General features: G+C 37.3%; 1 protein-coding gene across 3 annotated transcripts in view; it reads left to right on the plus strand.

The window, feature by feature from the left end:
• The window catches only part of COG5 (component of oligomeric golgi complex 5), a 205,739-nt gene that overhangs the window by 147,782 nt on the left and 33,915 nt on the right, over window positions 1–24,042 (plus strand). For all 3 annotated transcript variants that reach the window (XM_074827780.1, XM_074827779.1, XM_074827781.1), the window contains exons 11-14: window positions 8,279–8,360; window positions 10,688–10,892; window positions 12,066–12,227; window positions 14,301–14,400. In XM_074827780.1, the coding sequence (XP_074683881.1) occupies window positions 8,279–8,360; window positions 10,688–10,892; window positions 12,066–12,227; window positions 14,301–14,400 (549 nt within the window). The remainder of the gene's footprint in view (window positions 1–8,278; window positions 8,361–10,687; window positions 10,893–12,065; window positions 12,228–14,300; window positions 14,401–24,042) is intronic.

Genomic DNA, 24,042 nt, shown 5'->3' on the forward strand with positions numbered 1-24,042 from the left:
ACTGTGGGCTGTAACAACCCTCTTTTGAGGTTCTGAAACTCAGCTTTTTATGAACAGGATTGCTTATGAATGGCCTAGCTAAATGGCTAGGCCTGGGGTGTGGTGATCACTGGTGCAAAGTCTAGCTGGGGGCCAGTAACTAGTGGTGTAGCCCAGGGATCAATACAGGGTCCAGTCCTATTTAACACCTTCCTTAATGATCTGGATGATGGGGCAGAGTGTACCCTTAGCAAGTTTGCTGATGACACAAATCTGGGAGGAGTGGCTGATGCTCCAGAGGGTTGTGCTGCCGTCCAGAGGGACCTCAACAGGCTAGAGAAATGGGCTGACAGGAACCTCATGAAGTTCAACAAGTGCAAAGTTCTGCACCTGGGGAGGGACAACTCCAGGCACCAGTAGATGCTGGGGGCCACCCAGCTGGAAAGCAACTTGGCAGAAAAGGACCTGGCGGCCCTGGGGGCCACCAAATTGAACATAAGCCAGCAATGTGTATGCCCTTGTGGCAAAGAAGGTGAAGAGTATCCTGGGCTGCATTAGGCAAAGTGTTGCCAGCAGATTGAGGAGGTGATCCTTCCCTTTATTTACCACTGGTGAGTCCACACATGGAGTACTGTGTTTAGTTCTGGGCTCCCTGGTACAAGAGAGATATGGACACACTGGAGAGAGTCCGATGAAGGGGCACAAAGGTGAAGGGACTGGAGCATCTCTCCTATGAGGAAAGGCTGAGAGAGCTGGGACTGTTCAGCCTGGAGAAGAGAAGGCTTGGGGGATCTCATCAGTGTATATAAATAACTGAAGGGAGAGTGCAAAGAAGCTGGAGTTAGGCTCTTCTCAGTGGTTCCCAGTGACGGGACCAGAGGCAACAGACACAAACTGAAACACAGGAAATACAAGAAACATCTGAACACCAGGAAACACTTTTGCACTGTGAGGGTGACTGAGCACTGGCACAGGTTGCCCAGGGAGGCTGTGGAGTCTCTGTCCTTGGAGATGTACAGAAGCCACCTGGACACAGTTCTGGGTAACCTGGTCTAGGTGGCCCTGCTTAAACAGGGGGGGTTGGACCAGATGACCTTCAGAGATCCCTTCCAACCTCAACCATTCTGTGATTCTTTTGACTTGTAGCTTAAAATCTCTGCCTAAAAGGCCAGTTGGCTGCTTTGAATTTGGCATCTACTAAATGTAGACCTTTTCTGTCCTAGACTAGCAAAAGTGTTAAACTTTTGCCATTAGAATATTAAATTTTCACACTTATGCTCGTTGGGGAAAGACTCAATTTTATTAGCTTACAACAGAAGGATTTACTTAAGAGACCCTTATTTTAAAATACGGTTTGCTAGTATGTGTTCACCTAGAATGCACAGACCTATGCTCGCTTTGCTTTCTTGAGCTGGGACAGAGAGCAGGGTGAACTAGCACTGTCTAAATGTCTCTTGGCACTGTCATTATGCAGTATTAGCACACATTCCTAATTATATCTTAAAAAGTTGCACAATATTACTGTCTGTGCAGAGTATTGACAATAGTAACTTTATAGTAATGGTTGAAACTAAATAGTTATACAAGGTGAACACATTTTTTGCTGATTGTTGATTATGGCCCCAATTCAGCAAAGCACTTAAGCACATTCTTGATTTCACATAAATAAGGTATACCGTGAAAGTCAGACAGACTGCCTGCATCTATTATTCTAATAAGGGTAAACTTTGTTGAATTATGGCTTACACTAATGATCTTTGTCCAGTTCATGTACACAATAAAGTGAACCCTACTGTTGAGAAAATTCATTGCCATTTGTGGTCTAGCCTGCTGGATGTATTTTGTCTGATTTATGTGTGTGATTTCCATGAGCAAGTAATTCCTGTGTGAATAGTATGTGTGACTGAGTACCAAATTTTTAAACAGTATGAAAAAGGGTAAAATTATAGTGGAAAGGCCAGACTGGAATCTGATTGTTATGTTTTTCTATTTTACTCTACACAGATGCAAGTGGGTTCCCTAGGAATAACATTTTCAGAAGTAGCTAAGTGCTTCTAGTCCATATGTCTTTCAAAAGCATCTTTTTATTCCTCTGGTTCTGGCCAGCTGTCCAGCAGGTCAGAACAGCAGAGGGTTGCCCTAGTTTGTGTTACTGGGCAGTTGTTCAGTTTGTTTCTGAAAACAAAGAATTGTCAAGAGGAAGACGGATATAAGCTGACTTGCACTGCCCAAGGAGTTACATAGGGGCTACTAAATTGTTTGAGTGCCTGCTAGCTGTATCAGTTCGGGGGAATAAAGTGGTCACTGGGCACAGGAACAGCAGTGACAGTGTTTTTAATTCCCAGTTTGGGCTGGTAGATTATTAGTTTATATAAGTGTAGTTTAAGTATAGGAACATTTTCACAGCAGATTTTTATGAAAAAACATCCAGTTCTGTGGCTGATCTTAACCTCCCAACCATTTTGTAGTGGTGCAAAGTATGATTTATGTGCAGATTTTCTCTGCTGTGAGATCAAAGTAAAGCTGCAAACATATAATAAAATCAATTAAAAAATGCTGAGTTAAATGGATCTACTTTTGGGAGGAAATTGTGTTTTGCCATTATAGTCCTACAGTTGCTTGCAATTAATGTTCATAGATCTAATTCAGTTGTATTCCATGATGCAGAAAACGTGTATTTGTCAACCTGAATCTTGTCTGTCCATAGTTTTAGATATCATCAATTACAGCTGGGGTTCTTTTGTTGAAGAAAGAACATATTGCATGAAAGGAGGAAATAGCATTCTATTATATGCTGAAATGTAATAATTTCCTTCTGAGGGACTTTAAATTATGTATGGATGTTTCATGTAGGATTTCTACATATGCAATATGCACCTGAAACAGTTTTGCCCCAGATAACAGTACCAGATCTCTTAACTCCCAGAGGTTTATGTGTTCTCTGCATTATTAAACACATACAGTGATGGGGGGGAAATATGACAGAATGATGACCTTTTTCCAGTGTTGTTGGTTATGGAATAGGAAGCTGTTGGAAAATGATTGCCACAGAGCTGAAAAGATAATCGGATGCAGTTCATTACTCATCTTGTCAGCTGCTCCTGCTACAAGGGATTGTATCACAAGATGTTAATCTGCTTGTGACTAGATTTCAAAGCAAGCATTTTTATTTTGGAGGGGGTGTAAGTAATTTAACATCTTTCAATTTTATTTCTTTTTGAGAAGCAAGAGAAATGGAAAATTCCCAATTTAAAGTCTCAGAATATTAATTGATAAAAATATTAGTACATCCTTGTGGGTTCTGTTGCAAAAATATGATGATATGCTGCAAAAAGCCATTTAATTGCAGAAGTTGTTCTTTTTAAGCTAATGATGAGGTCATGTATTCTTTGAATAGTAGAAGTTAGTCTGCTAGCACACTTCAGTGTGTTCTGCAAAACAAGTATAGACACAAGACAGATTTGCACTGGAAAGAATCCCTTCTACACAGTCAGCCACTAATGTGGATGTACCTAATGCTCCCATACATTGTCTACTAGTGGGGATATTTGGTGTATGTGTAGAGGAGGACCAAATTCATTTACTTACACTCTACAGATGGGAAGATGACAAGAATGCAATTTTAGCTAGATGACATTTACTGAAAGCAAAAGGCCCAAAAGAGCAGTTACTTTCTGATAATGTGGGATGTTGCTCACAGTGCTATATGAAGCATAGGGGAAGGCTTATAAACTTTTCATTACAATAAGATGAGCCAGTAGATTTGCTGTGTACATTTCAGGCAAGCAGTACTTCCCTTTCCTCCTCTACCTTCATCTTGCCTCTCTTCTTAAGTTCTTGAAGAAGTTGTCCAGTACAAGGAGAGGGCATTCCTTTAATTTCCTGCTAAGCTGGAGAAAAACACTCCTTTTTCTACCCTTTTTTGTGTCATTTTCTAGTATTATTGTAAAATGGAATTGCACATTATATTTTAAATAGTTAAATTATAATTTCCATTGTGATCTCTATTAGAATACATTTTTTAAATAATACATTATTTATGTATTTAAATAATTTAAATAATTTAAATAATTTAAATAATTTAAATAAATAAATAATATTTATGTATTTAAATAATACATTATTTAAATAATGTAATAATACATTATTTAAAAAAATACACAGTGAGATTGCTTAAAAGTACTTAAAAAATAATATATTGAGTTAATGTGTAAGCAAAAGAAATTACAGGTTTAAGCAAAATAAATAAATGGTTTCTGGATGCTCATGGTTGCATATGGCACTTTTTACTCCAGCAGGAGTATCTAATGCTAATATTTTGCTGTATTCCAATTTTGGTAGATACAGTCCACCCACTTAAATACCCCCTGGTGTATGTGTAGGCAACGGTATTCTCTAGTTCCTGCCACAAACTCTTACATGGTCTTTTGTGTGCTATTAATCAGCAGCTATATTTCACCTCCAGAGTGACTGCATCTCAACACCGGACAAAGTGAAATATTGTATCTTACATTATAGAAGCAACCAGTAATGACTCTGTAGATAGTGTTTTTAGTTGGTCCAAAGCTGGGGCATTAATCATTTTTTTCCCTAAACATTTTTGACTGAGCAGTCAGTCAGTATGAAAAGTTATTTGAATTTTCCATGTAGTTTTTCCCCTCTGTTTCTCCTCGTATGTAACTGAGATGTGAGGGCTGCCTTCACTACAAAATTCTGGTAGTTAATGAACACCATTTGCCCAGGTCAGAAGACACGAGCTAATGGGCAGAGGCTTAATTGGTACAGCTGTGGCTACTATACAGATGTTTACATGAGTAATATATATATATGTCTGACTTTATGTATATATATATATAGGAAAATACAAAAGTTATATATTTTCACAGAGACATTCAGTGTCATCACATGTTATTGTTATTTGTCATCATGTTGAATCTGACAATTAAGATAGACATGTCAGTGTGGAGGGACTACATGCACATTTGTTTTCAAGACCCTTTAATCATTGTATTTTCTGCTGAAATTATGATGGAGGTGTAGATGGTGATGATAGTAATGAAAAAATAGTTGTTTGAAAATGCTCCGTAAGTATTTTCCCACCTCCATTAGATTATTTAGAAATTGAATTGAGTTACCATGCTGAATATGCAAACATTGTTCCAGGTTGGGATAGAGAATATGAAGGCTAATTAATTTACTCTGTAGTTGATGTGAAAGGCCATTTGTTTTATAGTAATTTTCATGTTTTAAGTGTGAAACTGTGAAATGAAGAACTGAGTAATTTCACGTTTATGCTATAGTAATAAATTTACAAAAAAACCCAAAGATATTTTATGCAGTGCACCTCCTGAATCATTGTCTGATATAATAATTTTACTTTGCCCATTTATGAAAATCAGGTACAATTTTACAGAAAATACAAACAGAGCTATAAAATAAGTTACTTCAGTTTCTAAATTCATCAGTGTCCTCAAGCAGTCAAAAATGAGATTCCATCATCCCAGTTTATTTTCGTACTCTGTTAGTTCTCATACATTTTACAAGCATGAGTCCAACAGCATAAAAGATGTTCTCTCTCAATTCTTAACACATGACCCATAAATTTTATCTTTCTTTGAATATATTTAGAGATAAGGCGTAGGGTTGGATGTATTCCTCATCTAATCTCAGAATTTGTGAAAGCATTCTATCTGATAATCCCCCTTTTTTTTTTTTTTAATTTTTATATGTGTCAGCGTACCTTTGACCAATTTTCAGGTTTTATATCAATTCTTTAAGATGATAGTTTTGGAACTGAAACTTGAGCTTGAACTTGTAGTCTTTCAATGACTAGATAGATCTTCAAGTGGAATGAAGTGTATCCTGTTAATGGATGTGTCCTGGTTTGAGTGAGTGGTGGGGGTTTTTTTGGTAGTCCAGGAGGGGGCTACAGCAGTGGCTCCTGTGAGAAGCTTCTTGAAGCTCCCCCGGCTCCAAGTTGGACCCGCCTTGGCACCATGGCCGGGCCAATTAGCTGCGCCTCTGCGATAATGTATTTAAGAAGGGGAACCTGGGAGGAGCTGTGGGAGTTGTGAGGAGAAGTTGTGAGGAGAACATTTGTGTGAACACCGAGGTCAGTGGAAGAAAGGAGGAGAAGAGGGGAGGTGTGCTAGAGCAGAGACTCCCCTGTATCCCATGGTGAGACAGCAGGACCACCCCCCCTGCCACCCATGGGCGTGGCAGAGATATCGATTTGTGGCCTGGGACGCCCATGCTGACCCGGGTGACTGCGCCCCAAGGAGGCGGGGATCTGATGGGAAGAAGGTCCCACTGTTGTAGTTCGGCGCTGGCAGGATTGTAACACGTGAGGGTGATACACACACCCGTGGGAGTGACTCATGTTGGAGTTGGTTTGTGGAGGATTGTCTGCTGTGAGAGGGGGACTGTGCTGGAACAGGGGAGGAATGCCAGAAGTTCCCCCCTGCCTGAGGTGGAAGGAGCAGCCGGACTGACTGCACCCCCCATTCCCTGCTCCCTGCGCCGCTGGGGGGGAGGCGGGAGAGATATCTGGAACAGAGCTGAGCCCGGGAAGAAGGGAGGGATGGGGGAAGGTGTTTTCACGATGTGGTAATGCTGCTCACGGTCCTACTCTGCCTGTGGTGGTGGTGTTAGTGTCTGTATTAAATTTATGTTCTTTTTTTCTTCCCCTAACAAGACTGTTCTTTGACTGTGCCTTAAAGGATGAGGTCATCCCTCCCTGTCCTTATCTCGTTTTCCTGGGTCTTTTGCTTTTCTCCTTCCCAGTGCTGGGGGGGAAAGGGGAGAGTGAACAGTGCTTTTACTTATTTTCTTCTCAGTGCTGGGGGGGAATGGGGAAGTGAGCAGCTGCGTGCTGCTCAGTTGCCCTCTGAGCTCAAACCATGACAGGATGACCTTCATTGCTTTGCATGTTATTGCTAATGCAAGTGAATCGAGTGCATTCTTTCTTCCTGTGTCATCTTAAGTAGTAATTCAATTTGGAGTAGATGAACTTTTATATTTGATAGCTAATCTCTTTTTTGTGGTGCTGTGCAGGGCAGAAGTTGAACTGACACTTTAAAAGGGCTTGTGTTATTAACAAGAACTAGGGTTTGTTGGTGGTTTTTTTTTGGGTTTGTTTTTTTTTTTTTATTTTTCTCATGGTGAAGTCACTGGCAGTGCCAAAAGGAAAGCTGAGAAAATGCATCCCTCTTTGACAGCGATTTCAGTGTTGACCCCTTGCTTAAACCCAGCTTTAGCAGTGAATGTTGTGCTTTGATTTAAAACCTTGGATGTTTCAGTGAGTCAGGATAGAAACAACCAAGTGCCAGTGTAAGATCCTTAGATTTGCTGACATTTGTCATCACTGTTGGCTGTTTCACTTTTTCATTCTGAGCACTTTGTGCTGATTATCATTACTATAGTGATTTGGTCAAACTGGTTTATTTCACCGTAGGGTCAATACATTATATGTGTACCGTGCAATGAAGAAAACTGTTCTGTCCAGAGTGACCTTCCCTTTCCCATGAAAACACCGGACAGCTTTCCAAGTACCTAACTGGTGGGAAGGACAGGATACCCATTAGCATCTCTTGTAATTTTTTCTACCTCAAACACACAGACAAGAAGAAAGCAAAAGAGAGAAAATAAAATCATGCTTTAATGCTTGAGTGTGGTGCAAGATGTTGGGGGGAGTAAGGAAAGAGCCTGCCAGTTCTTGTGTGTCCTTTTTTCAAGAATATGCTACCTTGTTTCCACTTCTGGCAGCAAGCCCTGCAGAGCCAAGGTGGTGAAGAGTCAACTGTGAGGTTCACTGTATTTTCACGTGGTTTATGTTTTTAGAAATAGGAGACTGTTCTTTGTGAAGCAGAGCAGCATGCAGTGGTTTTGGTCCCTGGTTGGTGTTTGCAAGCATGTTGTAATGGTAGTAACAGTAATTGCTGTGATGTAGCCAGCATGCAAACCCCCATGGAATGAGAAGGTCACTGCAATGCAAAGAGATTTTGTAACACAACTCCTGAGGTGTACTGCTTTGGTCCACACTCATGCCCCTAGAGAGCTGGGAGCATTTCTCTCAGACTTGAAGGAAAATATTCCATTTGAGAGAAGACTGAAGTTGGTTTTTTTTTTTTTCCAATATTTTTTCTGGCTTTAAACTTGAGGAAAACTTCTCAGACTTCATTTACTTGGTTTTTGTTCTCAGTGATGGTAGAACAGCTTTGACTGGAAGCATTTGTATTGTTTAAAATTCTTTGAAAGAGTATATTTTAAAATCTGTATTTCTTTTGTCCCTTGCTATCAGGATGGCCAGTCTGATATTTTGTACAAATTTTGGACTGCAGTAACTCAGACACTTTCCTCTCAGTTTCAGTCAGCAACAGACTGTAAGTATTCAGTATAAATGATTTGTAATGTGTTCTGTAGTTATTTTGAATCTCTCATTTCAGTAAGCCCTTTGCTCATTATCTCCTCTACTAGAACTATAGCAGTAGTTCGCTCAGTGCGGGGTCTGTGAATTTAAAACTTCTTGGTTTTGTAACCAAACAGGGTGATAATCCTAAACTATAGTTGAATTTTCAGAAAGAAATATTTCCTGCTTCGTTGAGTAGTCATTATCTAATAACAAAAACATTTTTGCAACTGTATGTGAAGGTGAAAATGTTTGGAATGGTACATTATACTTTCCAAAGTGAATAGGTTTGCCAAATTCAAAAATAGTAATTTGATTTTAAAGAACAGTCTTTTCTTGTTAAACACTGATTAGTTGTAAAAATCTGATTTTAGCCATTTTTGAATACCTTTATAAATAGGAGTTGAGTTTCTTCAAAATTGTATCTTGTCTAAATATAGATAAATGGCTGGTGTTCTGGCTATACACAATATTCTTTACATATGTAATACACAAATAGCAGATACAATCAAGGAACATTAAATAAAAATCATGTATAAACATAAGACAGTACTATTACCAGAACATGCTAATGCAGCATGCAGTTGGATCATAGATGAGTTTGGTGCTTCCATAAATATATCTTTAATGTTTATATACAGTATATAAAGGTAATCTTTTGCACATACATATAAAGTGCATAAGATTTGCATTCATCTTTGTGATCTCAGCTATTGCTGTTGGCCCTTCAAATTTGGTCCTTCCAGGCTTTATAGCACCAATATAATTTTGAGGAACTAGCTGGCTGATTCGTGTTCAGTGGTTGCTAAGTAACTAGATGGTCCCAAAAGAAAATGTATTCATCTTGTGTTAAAACATATTAATTTTACTGTTTGCCTTACTCATTACTTTACCAGCAGTATGTACATACCCGGAATCTCATATGTTCAAACCAAACGTGTGCTACCTGTTTTCAGCACTCAGTTTTAAGATTGTAAAATTGTGACATCAGTTAATGGGATCAATCAGCATTTCAGAAGTAAGCGAACTTCTTACATTTGTCAGCAATACTTTGTCTGACAGCTATTCAAAAATATTTTATTATTTATGCTTTTTAATAATGTTTTCATATAAATGTTTAGAGGGAGCAGTTGGATGTTTGAACTGTGAATAATGTTTTTACTTTGCTACAGCTGAGTTTTGGGGAAACAATGCTTATAGCAAGTAGACTTTTTCATTTAAGTGATGCATCTATATGAGAATGTTCATTTTTAACATATAAATTCTAAGTGATTGAGTCCACTGACATCAGTCACAGACCTCTGGATCATATAGATCAGAGGAAGACAAGACAATATTAGAAAAACAGTGTAAAAATATGAGCTCGTAGCAGTTTACAGAGTTTGATAATATATCATGATCTTTTGTGAGGTTGGAACAGTCTTTATAAACATAGCTTCATGACCTGAAAGAACTCCGTGTTTGATAATAAATGTGAATCCTCCAATATTCAAAATTACAATATATTTGAGTTGAAAGAACAGGCTGGGCGAAGTGGGGCAGATGTCTGGAGCCTGAAAAACCTATGAATGAACGGAACAGTGTTAATCTCCTAAAGTAATGGGAAATCCATAAAGTATGAGCTATGTTAGATCAAGATTAACATCAGTTGCTAAACAGTTGTACATTTGTTTCATTTCCTGTTACTTGTGGCGAGCCTTTCAAGGCTGAAAATAATGCTGATTTTTCTGCTGACTTTGTCTTTCTTTATTTGACAAGTTTAGGATCTGCATTTTAGGTACCTTGTTTTAAGAAGTGTGTTTAAAAGCATATGCTTCCCTCCTCAGATTCCTTGAGTCTTTGGCTCATAGAAGTTATCTTTTTTCTTTTTTAAATGGGTATCTTCAAAGTTGCACAGCCCTACACTTTTCCCCCATCAAGCTGTTCTTAGAAAATCTCTAGGTTTAGAGAGTTCTAATCATACTTTGATCTTAAATGAATTATAATAGTAATAATTAAGTTTGATACCAAATGTTTTACAACCATGATTAGTATCTTTATTGTACAAAATAAATTTTCCATGTCCAGTCTTCCAGTTGTGGATTTTACACAGGTGCTTTAGATATGTACCTTTGTCAACTGCATTTAATGTGATAGCTCGTGCCACTCTGAAATTAAGTTTAAATATTACATTATTAATATTAAAGATAGGATAACATTCTATTTCATTAATTAATATAAATGCAAGGATACAGAGGTTGTATGAATAAAAAAATTAGTTTGAACTTAGCAATGCATATTGCTTACTGCTTTATTTTGCAGCCTCTATGTTTTTGAAACAAGCTTTTGAAGGAGAATACCCAAAACTACTGAGGCTTTATAATGACTTGTGGAAGCGCCTGCAACAATATAGTCAAAATATTCAGAGGAATTTTAACACAAGTGGAACTACTGATCTCTTTGCTGAACTACAACAAATGGAAGAAGATACACAGGACATATTCATGCAAAAAACTCAGGATTATGAGTATGTATTATGAACTCTAAGGCAATAAAATGTAAAGCTTTGCACCCTGCAAGAAAACAGAATATTTTAAAGAAGTCAGTGTTATTCAAATTATCAAAGCAGGAAAATTTTAAAGGGTTTTTTTTTGCCTCTTGCAGTTGTTGCTTTAATACTATTTTAGAGCAGTAGAATTTTCATTAGGTTATATAATTAACAGTGTTGGATTTTCTTGTCTTTCACAAAGTCCCTGACTCTGGAACTAGTTTTATCTTTTTGTCTCTTTCAGTGAAAAAAAATAGAATGATGGAAGCTCAGTTTTGTATGTGTTGCGATTACAGCAGTAGTTTTCTCTTAATGATACCAGAATCATTGGAGTGTGACAAATGCTCAGTTTGTTATGATTCACAGTTTTTATGTTTATACATTGTAGAATAAACATGATCTTAGTGGTAGATATCAGAAAGATCAACCTGAAACAGGCTTATCAAGTCTATTAGGACTTCTAGACTTATGTAGATAAAATGATTATTTTTCGTGAGATTTGTATTGTCTTAAATATGTTCCTGAGCTGTCAGTGGAAGACTTTTCATTGAATTCAGTGGAAGCAAAGTAAAAAGTTCACCAGACTTCTGACAATGAGGTAAAATGTTTAAAAAAGCTACTGCTTACTCATTTTCACAAGTAGAAATACTGAAGAGTGAAGCTTATTAAACGTAATTTTAAGAAGAGTCTTTCTATTTGAAGGTTTCTATATGCATATGTATACCAGGAGATCTTTTTTTTTTTTTTTTTTTTAAATATATCATTGAGTACAAGCTATTTGCTAATGAAATTTGTGAATATGAAAAGGTCTTTCATTGCAGTTCTGGATATCTTGCTGATATTTTGCAGATGTTTTTAGCACTGTTTGTCTCAAGAACAATCAAGAACAATGAATTAGGGATTCCACGCAGGTCTTACAGAAAGTGCCAAGAACTGTACTGAGCTACACAGAATTGCTCCCTGACTAGTTACACGGTTCAAGTGAAAAACAAGGTGTTATACACTATTAAAATCTTTTCAAGTGCATATATTTAAAGAGCAGAAAGAAAAAAGAGTTTCAATACTGTGAAATTTGTATGGTCTGAAAAGATTCAACTCTATTGTGTGTTTTAATTTAATTTAAAACGTAGTAATTTTGCCTTAAACCCACAGTCCAGAAAAGGCCTTGAAAGATTCACTGCAACAATATGAAGCTGCTTATTTGTCAAAATCCTTATCTCGACTCTTTGACCCCATCAATCTTGTCTTCCCTCCTGGAGGTCGGAATCCTCCTTCTTCTGACGAGCTTGACAGCATCATTAAAACTATAGCCAGGTATGCACACATAAAACATTGCAAAATGTAATCTTCAACACATTTTTTCTTGTAAGCTACAATTTTAGAAATGAGACCTCCTTAGCAGTAAAAGGTTGATTACTCTTTAGTTGTAGAACTAGTTAGTGTAAAAATTAAGTCAGGATTTAGAATAGAATAGAATAGAATAGAATAGAATAGAATAGAATAGAATAGAATAGAATAGAATACAATACAATACAATACAATACAATGCAATGCAATACAATACAATACAATACAATATTTCAGTTGGAAGAGACCTACAGCAGTCATCTAGTCCAACTACCTGACCACTTCAGGGCTAACCAAAAGCTAAAGCGTGTTATTAAGGGCATTGTCCAAATGACAGGATTGGGGCATCGGCCACCTCTCTAGGAAGGCTTTTCCAGTGTTTTGACCACCCATTCAATAAAAAAATACTTCCTAATGTCCAGTCTAAACCTCTCTTAGTGCAGCTTTGAACCATTCCCATGTGTCCTCTCACTGGATACCAGGGAGAAGAGCTCAGCACTTCCCTTTCCACTTCCCCTCCTCAAGAAGCTGTAGAGAGCAATAAGGTCACCCCTCAGCCACCTTTTCTCCAAACTAGACAAGCCCAAAGTCCTTAGCCACTTATCTTAGGACATGCCTTCCAGCCCTTTCACCAGCTTTGCTGCCCTCCTCTGGACGCATTCGAGTAACTTAACATCCTTCTTAAATTGTGGGACCCAGAACTGCATGCAGTACTCACAGTGAGGCTGCACCAAGGCTGCATACAGTGGGATGATCACCTCTCTATTATTATTTATAATTTATTATACATTTTATTATTTATTTTCTGTATTTTGTTTTTCTGGAATAACTGACATTTTAATTTAAGTTTTACTGTTTAAGCTTATAGAACATCAGGAAGAGAAACTTCACACATGTTGCAAATATCTGATATCTTAATTATTCTGACTGTGTCAATGGGAAGATGATAGTTGCTTGGCTGCAAGTGATAATACCTGATATAAATATTCTGTTAGAGTGAAACGGCAAGATAATAGATAAAGATGACTATTCTGGCTAAAATTTGTAAAATGAGATGCTTAAATTACCAATAGTGTTTTTTCCCTTATAAGGTTTTGGTAAGGACTACTCTGTTTAATACAGTCTGAAAATGATGGGCAGTATTCCCAGTATGTGTGTGTGAGTGTGTGTGTGTGTAATATTAATTCTGACACTGTACTTGTTAGTGGGAGTTGTACATGCTCAGAACATGCCTATTGGTGAGTTATTGACGTTATTTTGCTCCTTGCAATGGAGAAGGGTTAACGATGTGAAAATTACAAAATTTCAGCTGAGTTTTCCAGTGTGACCTTTAGCTAAGGATGTTTGGGGCCCCACAGAGTTCTTGGAGAAGGTTATTCCTATGTCAGGGTGCCTAGTGTCTCTCCAGTTCTTGGGAGAAGTTAATCTCATCACTAGTAAGATGATGGTCTTTGTGCTTGTCTGTTTTCAGTAACGTGTGTATGACTGTAGCCCCAACAGATGAACACCCTGGGGGTTCCATGAACAAGAAATACTGGAAGTGATTTAGAAGTCTTTTTACTTCTTCCATTTGTTCCCTGTCATTCGTTCCTTTGGGGCCTCTGTTACTATAAAGGATTGCCTAAAACACAGCTTATTAGTTGTGTCAAGCTAAGGCGTCCCCTGGGTATTTCTGCACAGCTCATGTAATTCCAGAGTTGAATGACTGTGTATTCACCTGTAATGTTTGAAGGCTGCTGCCAAAGCTTGAATGTAGTTAATTGCAGTCAATATTTTTGAATGGCTTACTAATAGTGATTTCATTCTGAAGTGTCATTCCTAAACTTTGCTCATTTTTACTAGAATAGGAACACTGCACATAAAATTCCCAAATGACTTTTTAAATTGTAAACTGAATTACGGTGCTTAGAAAGACTTGGTTATATGTGTTACTCTCTCTAAATTGACATGCCACGTAACTACGTGTTCATAGTTAATTCTTTATCAATGAAATACAACACTGTTTAGTTGTTAATTAAGATTTGTAATCTTTGCTTCCAGTGAGCTAAATGTGGCAGCTGTTGATCCAGACCTGAGTTTAGCTGTGGCAAAAAATGTGGCAAAGACTATTCAGCTCTATGGTGTAAAGTCTGAGCAGCTTGTAAGTAATTTTAAATTTCTAAAAACGTATGTTTTTCTATGTACAATGTTCTGGTTTTTTGTAGTTTTATGATATAACAGTAAAGTAATCTAGATAGACAAAACCTTCAAATTGGCTTTCCATTGTATTTGGAAACATTTTCAGTTAAATTCTGCATTCAGATAAACACAGGCTATTGATAGCGATAAAATTTGTCTGTATAACTCCAAGTTGAATTTGTCATATTAATTTTTTAAAAAATCAAAATTTTAGTTGTTGTTAAGTAAAATTAAGACCATTCAATTCAGTTTAATATTTGCCAACATTTGATATTCTATCAGTTACATGACACATTGTCTTTATGGTATTAAAATCTGTACTATTCAAATATATTTTTTCACTGTTTGCAACAAAATTTGGGCATTTTTTCCATATATTTATTACTTGCCATATATTTGCATGACCCTTCCAGTCATTTGCCATGCACTGTTACCTAGTGTTAAACTGAATAGAGGAAGGATCCCCAAAGCCTTATCCTTTGAGTAAGGATCCCCCAAAAGCCAATGTGAGTTGTTGCTGTCATCCAAAAAAATATTTTTTAAGATCAGCAAGTTTCTCATGAAGTCTGTTGCTGAAATTTTAATGCATTTCTTGTGAAGAGATAAAAATTAGTTTTTTACAATGAATTATTTTAAATTAATTATTTATTAGTTAAAATAAAAAATGATTATTGCAAAAAATATTTTTTACAGACCCACAAGAAATGACTAACTACTTGTATTTATAAACAAGATTTTCACTTAAACAATGTTAATTCTGAAAGCAAACTCAGACACTGGTGACATTCATTTACTAGGTGGCTCATTTAAAGAGAGATACTTGCTATCAATTTTTTGTAACAATTGGCTAGAAATCATTGCAGCAATTAAGTTAGTATGGATTCTGTTTACCTTTGAAATTCAGTAACACATACCTTGTTTACCATTGTTGGATGAATTGTATTGGAAGTTTGCATACTAGTGTATGGAAGAAGAACATAGGTGAAGCAGTCATGAAAGCCATAAAGAATATTTAAAATTTTAAAATAATAATATGTGTTTACACTATTTTGCTATATATTTAGAGCATAGTGCTTAAATTGGGTCTTCCTTTAAAGACACTGAATCATGGCTTCATAATTTCAGAGTGAAATTTGCTCATGAAAGAAATCAGGATTTTTAGTAGGTTGTGAGAGTCATCATAAGTGAAAAATATTACACTTGTGTCTCTATTTATCATGGAGCATAGTGTCAAATAGTGGCATTCAACTGGGAAAGAAAATAATCAGCTGTAACTGTGAAAGCACCAGGATCTGTTGTGCTCATCATCTCTGTTAATGTTTGAATCTGGCCAGGGGCTTGTTCAAAAGCATACATCATTTTGTGATCAGCCAGCTGACAAATTCTTAAGAAACCTTGAAAAAAAGTATATGTAGCAATAAGCTGACAAGTATATGATTTGTGGCTTTGTGTTAGCTGACCTTAAACTAGAAGAATGTAGGAGTAAAGAGGGAATCTGAGCCCTTGAACTTCTTGAATTTGACAACTGAAAATAAAACATGAAACTTTGAAAAACTAAGTGACAGGATTAGTCAAACTGGTGGAATGAACATGAAGGTCCTTCAGGAATATACCTGCAAATTTTAAAACATTATCAACTATGTATCGCACAGCTACATTTTTTTACTTTTTTTTTTTCTTTCTTTACCAATATACATGTTACAAAATTAAAAACTGGACAGGCTCAACACAGTTGCCAAGGTATAAGTGTATAGTGCCTTTTTTTGTGGTAGAAGAGCAAGTTGACATTGGCCTGTCAGCCCTGCATGGCCCCTGGGCTAGCAGTGAAGTCTTGATAAAAAACAGTGCCCAGCTGTCTCCCAGGCAGTTTCTTATCTCACTCCCAAGGCCTGCTTTTTATCAAGACTTCGCTAAAATATCATGTCTAAACTCCAGCTGCCTCTCCGAAAGGGCATGGCTCTCTCACTTGTCCTGTGCCATGGTTGCCAGCCCCTGTGGATATAATCTAGAACATCTTAACTTTTTTTTTGTACCTATTTTTGGGCAGACAGATTGAGCCTGAAATGTGTACCATGTGTAGAACAGGAGCTATGTCAGACAGCACTGTTTCATTATGTTTTAGTGGTGTAGCCAAGAGTGCAATCTTCATTCAGTCTTGCAATCCAGCCTCCAATGATAGCTTTCTAAAGCTGAGAAGGGTGACCATGTAACGTTTCTGCTCAGATGGTTCATTTCTGGTAGCTATAGTAGAGCAGTGCTAAAGATGGAAATTCAGTTTCCTGGAGGAATTCACAATCATGTTCTCTTCCAAATTAAAAGTAAACAAAATAATCTCAGAATTCTCAGTGAAACAAGATGGGGGGGGGGGGGGGCTTTTAAGAGTCAATAGAATTTTTTTTTAATGTTGTTGTAATATTTCAGGTAGATTTGAATGGTGAAAAACTGAAACATGCACTCCTAAAAATATTGAGATGTTCTGATGTCAGGGTTTTTATTTATTCAATCTCACAAAAAAAGGAATTGCAATTCACTAAGATTTCATCGCTGTTTCTTCAGTTAGCTTTAGATAGGACAAATAACAAGAAAAATGTTATTCAAAACTTTACCTTTGATTTTGCCTTTGAGTAAAAGCAACATCTAGCAATCTGTACATATAGTACTCAAGCAAAACCAAGAAAAAGCGTCATCTTCCTGTGAATCCAAAACGCTGCTGTTACTTGCGGCTTCATACACCATTGACTTTTGGTTTTCAGCTTCTCCCACACCAAGAACTTAGCTGTTGCTGTGCCTGAGACCTATTCTTGTATTAACCAGTTCAAACGATTTCAGATAAGATATAAATAACCTGTGAGCAGTAGGTGATATATTCTGCTATTGGGTGAATCTTTAGATAACCCCTTGCTGATGCTTGATGTGGTTGGTGTATGCCATTAAGCCTTCAGAATTATTGCACTAATTTCACTCAGTGTAATTGCAGACATTCTTACTATACAGAGTTTGAAGGGATAATTATACATTGCAGTAAATTAAAAAAAATATTTCTGTTCATTTAAGAGTATTACCTTTCAACTTCACCACCCATCCTGTGTTTTGTTAGGTGATGCTGAGGAAGGGTGCTTGGTACATTTTCTCTGTGCCGTTATTATTTTGTCTCTTCTTATTCACATTTTCCCTAAATCAGACAACCCAAACATCTTCATAATGATTACAGACACAGCAAGATTTCCATTTAGTCACTATTTCTACATCCTTCTTATCCCAGATTGGAAGAGAGATTAACAAATCTGATCATCATGTTTTGGATAAGAGCAAAATCTTCCTCACATGCATTTGCACATTGTAATCCATTGCTTACTTTTTAATGTAATGGCTACTTACTGAGCCAGATTTTGTTCACTAGCCACTTTTTCATACAAGTGAGGTAGCCTGGATAAAAAAAGAACACTAAGTTTTCTCCTTGATTTAAGAGTTTTCCAGAGGTGTCATCCATTCTCATTTGCAAATACCTTGTTACTCATCCTGATTGACACATACAAGATGTTGTGCTCTTGTTTAACTGGTCAAATAAGGAAAATTAGCTGTTTAGTCAAATGCTGACAATAAGTACAGTGGAGGGAAGAGATTAATGAGAAATCAGTAAGTTGCATTTCTTGAAAACAAAGAAAAAGTTGAGTAATTTGGGGTTTTTTTGAGAATCCACGCTGCTTAACAAAAGATAGGAGCTCACAGATCTGCCTCCTAGAGAAATTTTTACCCATTTGTATAACTGATAGTTGAGAGCTTATATCTCACCATCTTCATTAGACACCTTTGACATGGCAGCAGTAATCTCATGGCAGGATCCTGTAGGGCAGTGGTCTCTAAACTTCATTGGTCATTCATCCCTGTCAGTAATACTTTTTCAGCATGCACCCCCATTATATGTGTATTTATTTATGAATTATATACATGTACTATTGAAGTTGTGATATTTTCTTACTGCACCCCAATGGATTGTCTTGCATAAAGCCTGTCGTGCACGCACCCCACTTTGAAGACCACTGCTCTAGGGTAATACTCTGCAGTAAACTTCCACGATAAGAAGTGAACAGATTTTGGTTATTCACTTTTGGAAAAGAGGCCTGGTTGATTGCAGAAGTCTTTTAAATTCATGTTTGATTTTGCTCATATGCTACTTTAAATCAGATTTAGTTTATGTATATAAAAATGAAAATTGTAGTCACCTGTTGATTGGAAGTGAGACAAAACTGTATTTCCCTAGTTGATTACCTGTAATTTTATCATTTACTGAGCTGAATTTTAAATGCACTTGAGATGTTGTGGTTTCTCTCATAAATAAAAATCTCTTTGTTGCAACTTTGCAATCACTATGCTTTGGTTTGCCTGTTGATTTCTCTTACTGATACTTAGAACTGGATGTCTTGTGGAGAGAAGTCACGAAACATTGAGGGTTAAAAGCTCTTAAAGTTTGCAAGATGTGTACTTTTGCAAGATCCACTGCAAGATAAATTGCAATATCCATTGTCCTTATAGAGATTGAAGAGGGAAGAACCCTATTTAGTCATAGAGTTTATTCCCTTCCCAGCACAGGACTATTTCAAACTATATATTGTTGGGGTTTTCATTGCATTCTTTCTACTTTTAGAGTGATGATTTCAGTTACCTCACATATTGTGAGTAGAAATGTAAGTACTGTATGTTCTTTTACTTTTGTGCTATTTCTGTTCAGCTTGACATGTGGGTGGATTGAAATACACTAACACACCCACCAAGTGCACATAGATGAAATGTGTTGTGCTGTGAACATGAAAATGCAGTTGTTCAGAGAAGATGCGATTCTCCTACTTTTTGAACCTGGAGACCTCTACTAGTTTCCTCCCTAGAGTTATAGTCATCCTGTCAGACTATCTTTATTAATTGCAATCAGAGTCCCACTGGCAATCCTTCCTGTTGTCTTGTGGAGGCTGTGTCTTGCTGCCTCCTCCCACCATAAGGCATCACTGTCAGAGACAAAGTGGCCTGGTATATTTTGGCCAATAAACAAGCAAAGAGTAATTTGCAGAAGCAGGATTAGAAGAATCAGGTTGCCTACTTGCTTTTCAGAGCAGGTGGGGGTGATTGTGCTGACAACTTCTGGTGGATCAAACTATCTTAAAAAATAGATATGTGGATATGTAATGGTATGGTTTCATGATTTAGTCAAACACAAACTTAGTTTGCTGTGCTTCCAGGTGGTAGGGCACATTTTAGCTCCACTCCAAGCCAGGGTGACCAGCTCAGCCTTGGCACCTTGCTGAGCGCAACACTCTCACTCAGCCTGGAGCACAAGCAGAGCAAGTTCATGTCTGCTTGAAGTACAGGCAAAGTGAGAATCTGCATGGCCGTATTACACCAGGCAGAATTATCCTAAGGTTACGGTAGATAAGGCTAAAATCAGTGGGAGTTGTGATTGCCTATAATTGGAGACGTTCCTAAATATGGAATATTGTATTTTATGGAGTAATATGTTTCAGAAAAGTTTGTCTAAAAAAAGGGATCTTTCCAGCAGACAAGAGGCTGCAGGCAGATGATATAATGGAGATCTTTCCCACTGTCAGACTTGTAAGCAATCATAAAGAGGAAGCACTCAGAAGATGGAGAAGGAGAGTGGGTGTAATGAGGGAGGAAGGAAATAGAGAATTTGAATTGGTTTTTTATTCCCTTAACTAAATGTGGTTGGACTTGTGTCATACATTTTACCAAAGCTGATGAATGGGGTGAAGGCCCAAAATACAGGCTGTGGCCAGTGCTCTGGGAGAGCTACTAATCTATCCTTTGCCCACAGCTCATGGTAGAGGCTTGGCTTCTTATCAGGATTTTACCCTGAACAGTGGTTGTGGGAATTTCTGATCATCAGGTTTGCCTAGTATAAGCCACTTGGAAGTTTTTAAGCACTGTACAGAGAACACAGTCCTTCCTGGTGTTTTGAAGAATTCTTCTTCAGCCTTCTTAAGAAAACATAAGGTGACACTCAGTGTATTTTATATATTTCAAAGTTAAAATGCTAAAGACCCAGTAACAGAATTGAATTTTGAGATTAAAGATTAAAGAGTGCCTCAAAAATTAGAGTCCCCACACCAAGCTGAAATAGTTGTCCGATATCCTCAGAGGGCAGGACATTGATTCGCATATTGAAGATCTCTCGTACCAGACACACCAAAAGGCAAAATGAGAGAGAACTCTCTATTCTGATCCCCAAACCAATGGACCACTGTACACTCGGGACACAAAGAAATTTGTATGGATTTTCTTTGGTGAATGAGTTTTTTAGGTTCTGGGTTGTTTCGAGGGAAAAGTCAGCATCAGCTGATATCTGGGATAGAGGGTAGGCAGCCTCTTTCTCACTATCCTGGATCTCAGTAGTGTATTGAGATTTATTTACATTTACTTAACTAAATAGCTGACTTACGTAATGTTATACATGGTTCTAGAATGTGCACCAATTGCAGAGTACTGGAGCAGTAATACGAGCCGTAATATGTGGGTACCTAGCCAAGTACAAAAAGGTTCTTGAAAAATAACTGGGAAGCTTTGATTTAGCCTGACATTGTTTTTCAATGCAATGGTGAAAGTGGATTTCAGATGTTGTAAAACAATTCTGAATCTTTAATTGGATTAATGTTTAAATGTAAAGTGACTCTGACATAAAAATTCTATGATTAAAACTAATATACATTATTTCTAAACTTTATTTGTTCTGGCAGTTTACTGAGATCTACTTTTCAATTAACTGGTACTAAATAGTGAAACTGGGACTATGTTATTGTAAAGTATTATTATCTGTCATAATGATGAGTAACGTGTACTTAATGACAGATGTTTTTAGTGCATTATTGTTTAAGAAAGTAAATAACAAAAAAGAGCATGAGAAGTAGAAAAACATAACAATTTGTTGTTGTTTCAACCCCTCCTTCAGTCAAATGCTGTTATATCCTGATCACTCACTGTTTGTCCCCAAATGGTCTGGATTTGCTTTTGAAACAGAGCATGGGTATGGAAAGAAAAGCATATAACTGTCCTCAGAACAGTAAATGTAAGTAAATGAGCTTGGTCTCATCTGTTTGAAGGCAAATTTGTATCGAGGCTTGTTTTGATTAGTGTTGGCCTCACTTCAAGGATCAGCAAAACGTGTCTGGTTTTGCTGCAGAAAGGCTGTGTATTAAATTGCTCCACACTGATGTTTAGGTTTATGGCTGACACTCAGGACTTAATTTGCCATCCTAGCTGTGAACTCTTGCAGCCACCAACATGAGACGTAACAGTAACGTCTATACTAGTCAGCAGAAGGTTCCTGGGAGCATTCCTGGGCACTGTGGCCAGCCGGCACAGGACAGCCTGCCTCACGGTTGGTAAGGGCTCTCCTTCCCCAAAGCACATGGCTGCCTGCCGGCGCCCTTTCATGATAGTCCCTGCAATATTGCCTCTCCTGAGCCTGGAGAGTATTTGGGAGAGTAGTTGTTGGCCCAGGCCAAAAAACTTGCTAATGAGTGTCCTAACAGATGATTAGCGGTAAAGATGATCACGTGCCAGACCCAGGAACCTTTCCTGGCAGTGTTTAATTTATTGCTGTGGTATAGCCAATATATGAATGAGACTGAATGAGAGCGACATGCAAAATCTGTTCAAGAGGAAGCTTAAAATGCTGACAGATTGGGGTAATTTTTTTCTTGCATCTGGAATTCATACTTTCTTCCTTCTGATGTAAATAAATCTCTAAGGCAAAAGTTAGGAGACGCTGATTTCTTCCACAGTAATGTTGCTTTTTGTCTTAAGATTTTCTTAGATTGCCAGAGCTTCAAAAGATATGCTTTCCTAAACATGTTCTTCTATCTGTAATGCTTGTCAGCCGTACTTGTCTTATTTTGAGATAGCGTTTGGTGTTTCTACCAGAGTTTTAGCCCTTGAAAAGAGCACAGCTGTCTGTGGCATTGTGGCTAGTTGGCAACTCCAGGTACTGCTGGATGGGTGCAAGAAAACTCTTGGATATTAACTCTTTTCAGGAGTTCAACACTTTCGTCAGGTAGCCAAATATTTCTTTGAGCCAAGTCAGATGACACCTTTTTGGATGCCCGTGCAACCAATCCCTTCTGTAATTTAATATTCTATTTTTAGTGAATCTAATGGATGGAGATATAGGCTGAGGAGCATCTATCTATCTGTCATGTTCAGATATTTTTAGAGCACTGATCTTTGTAATGCTGATCAGCACCAAATGCATTACGTAAGATTAGCATCAAAATATATATAATGGAAAGTCAGCTCTGCTGCAGTTGTTCTTAAATTATTTTTAGTATTGCCCACAAAACTTGTATGGCTCGGTGCATTATCCTGCCATTGTGCTCTGTCTCTATTCTATAGGAATCATTTTTAAAGATGAATTTCTCTTCTCTCAGACCTTTTCAATCACAGGTCTCCTTGCTGAGGCTTCAGATAAGATAGTCAGTGGTACACATTACGAAGATTTTAATAAATGCCCACTTTCCACTTGGACTGAAACTGAGACAAACAATTTATCTCTCATCATCCTTCAATCCAGTTTATATTTGAACTTGTGATTTGCAGGTGCAAGATTCCAAATTCTGCTTTACTTACATCCTCAGCTACTGTTGTGTTCTTTAATGCTGCTCCGGTGACTTAATCTTTTGCAGTCACCCATAATGATCTTTTCAATTTTCCACTTTTAGTGGATATTCAGAATTAATATCTGCTTACTAAATATCTGATCCGCTAGCTACCCATTTAGGATGGGTTGAAATAGATTATTTGGGAGATGGTTTGAGTTTAAAGAGGCAGACTGTGAGAAAACAGACCATGTACTTCTCACACCACTCCAGAAAATTTATTTTTGTCTTCCAAATTTTCTGCAAAAAAGCTGATCCTTTCCTCTGAGTATGTTTAAAAACTAGTTTGTAATTACTGAGGTTTAAAATAGATCTCAACTTTCTGCGCATCCATCCCATCATCGTGACTATTTATGATATTGTGGCAGATGAGTTTTTTCATGTTTTCTTTTTTTCTGGGTTTATGGTGCATCTGATATATGATAGTCAATAGAAAATAGTCTGCTGTTTGCTTTTGGTGATATAGTTTTGAAAGTGTAATTCTGTCATGACATGACTTCACAGATCTTCCAGGACATCTCCTCCTGAGATTACAATTAAATGTGCTCTGATGTTGGTTTGTATTTTTACCGTCTAAAAACAATCTCTAATTTATTAATGTTTCTTCTTGATTTGTAAATCTTGTTGCAATTAAGAGGATGAGGAAAGAAAATGCTAGAACACCAGGTAGAATAGACAAACAACAATTAATTCAGCTCAAACTCTGAGCTGAGAAAGAGACGGTGTCTTTACAAGGAATTTTCATAATGTCATTTGTAGAAGAAAAAGTGTTTGTCATGCTTGATCAGAGGAATGAAGATTTAAATAAGCTGTTTTCAGTGGGTTATTTGGATGATAGGCAATATGAATGACATATTTTTGCCCAGAATTTCAAAGGCTTAAGTGTATTATAACTGATCCAGAGACTATATTGGAACATCTTGGCTCAATCGGTGAAATTGTTA

Source organism: Strix aluco, chromosome 5 (assembly GCF_031877795.1).
Source record: "Strix aluco isolate bStrAlu1 chromosome 5, bStrAlu1.hap1, whole genome shotgun sequence".
In the NCBI taxonomy this organism is placed as follows: Eukaryota; Metazoa; Chordata; class Aves; order Strigiformes; family Strigidae; genus Strix; species Strix aluco.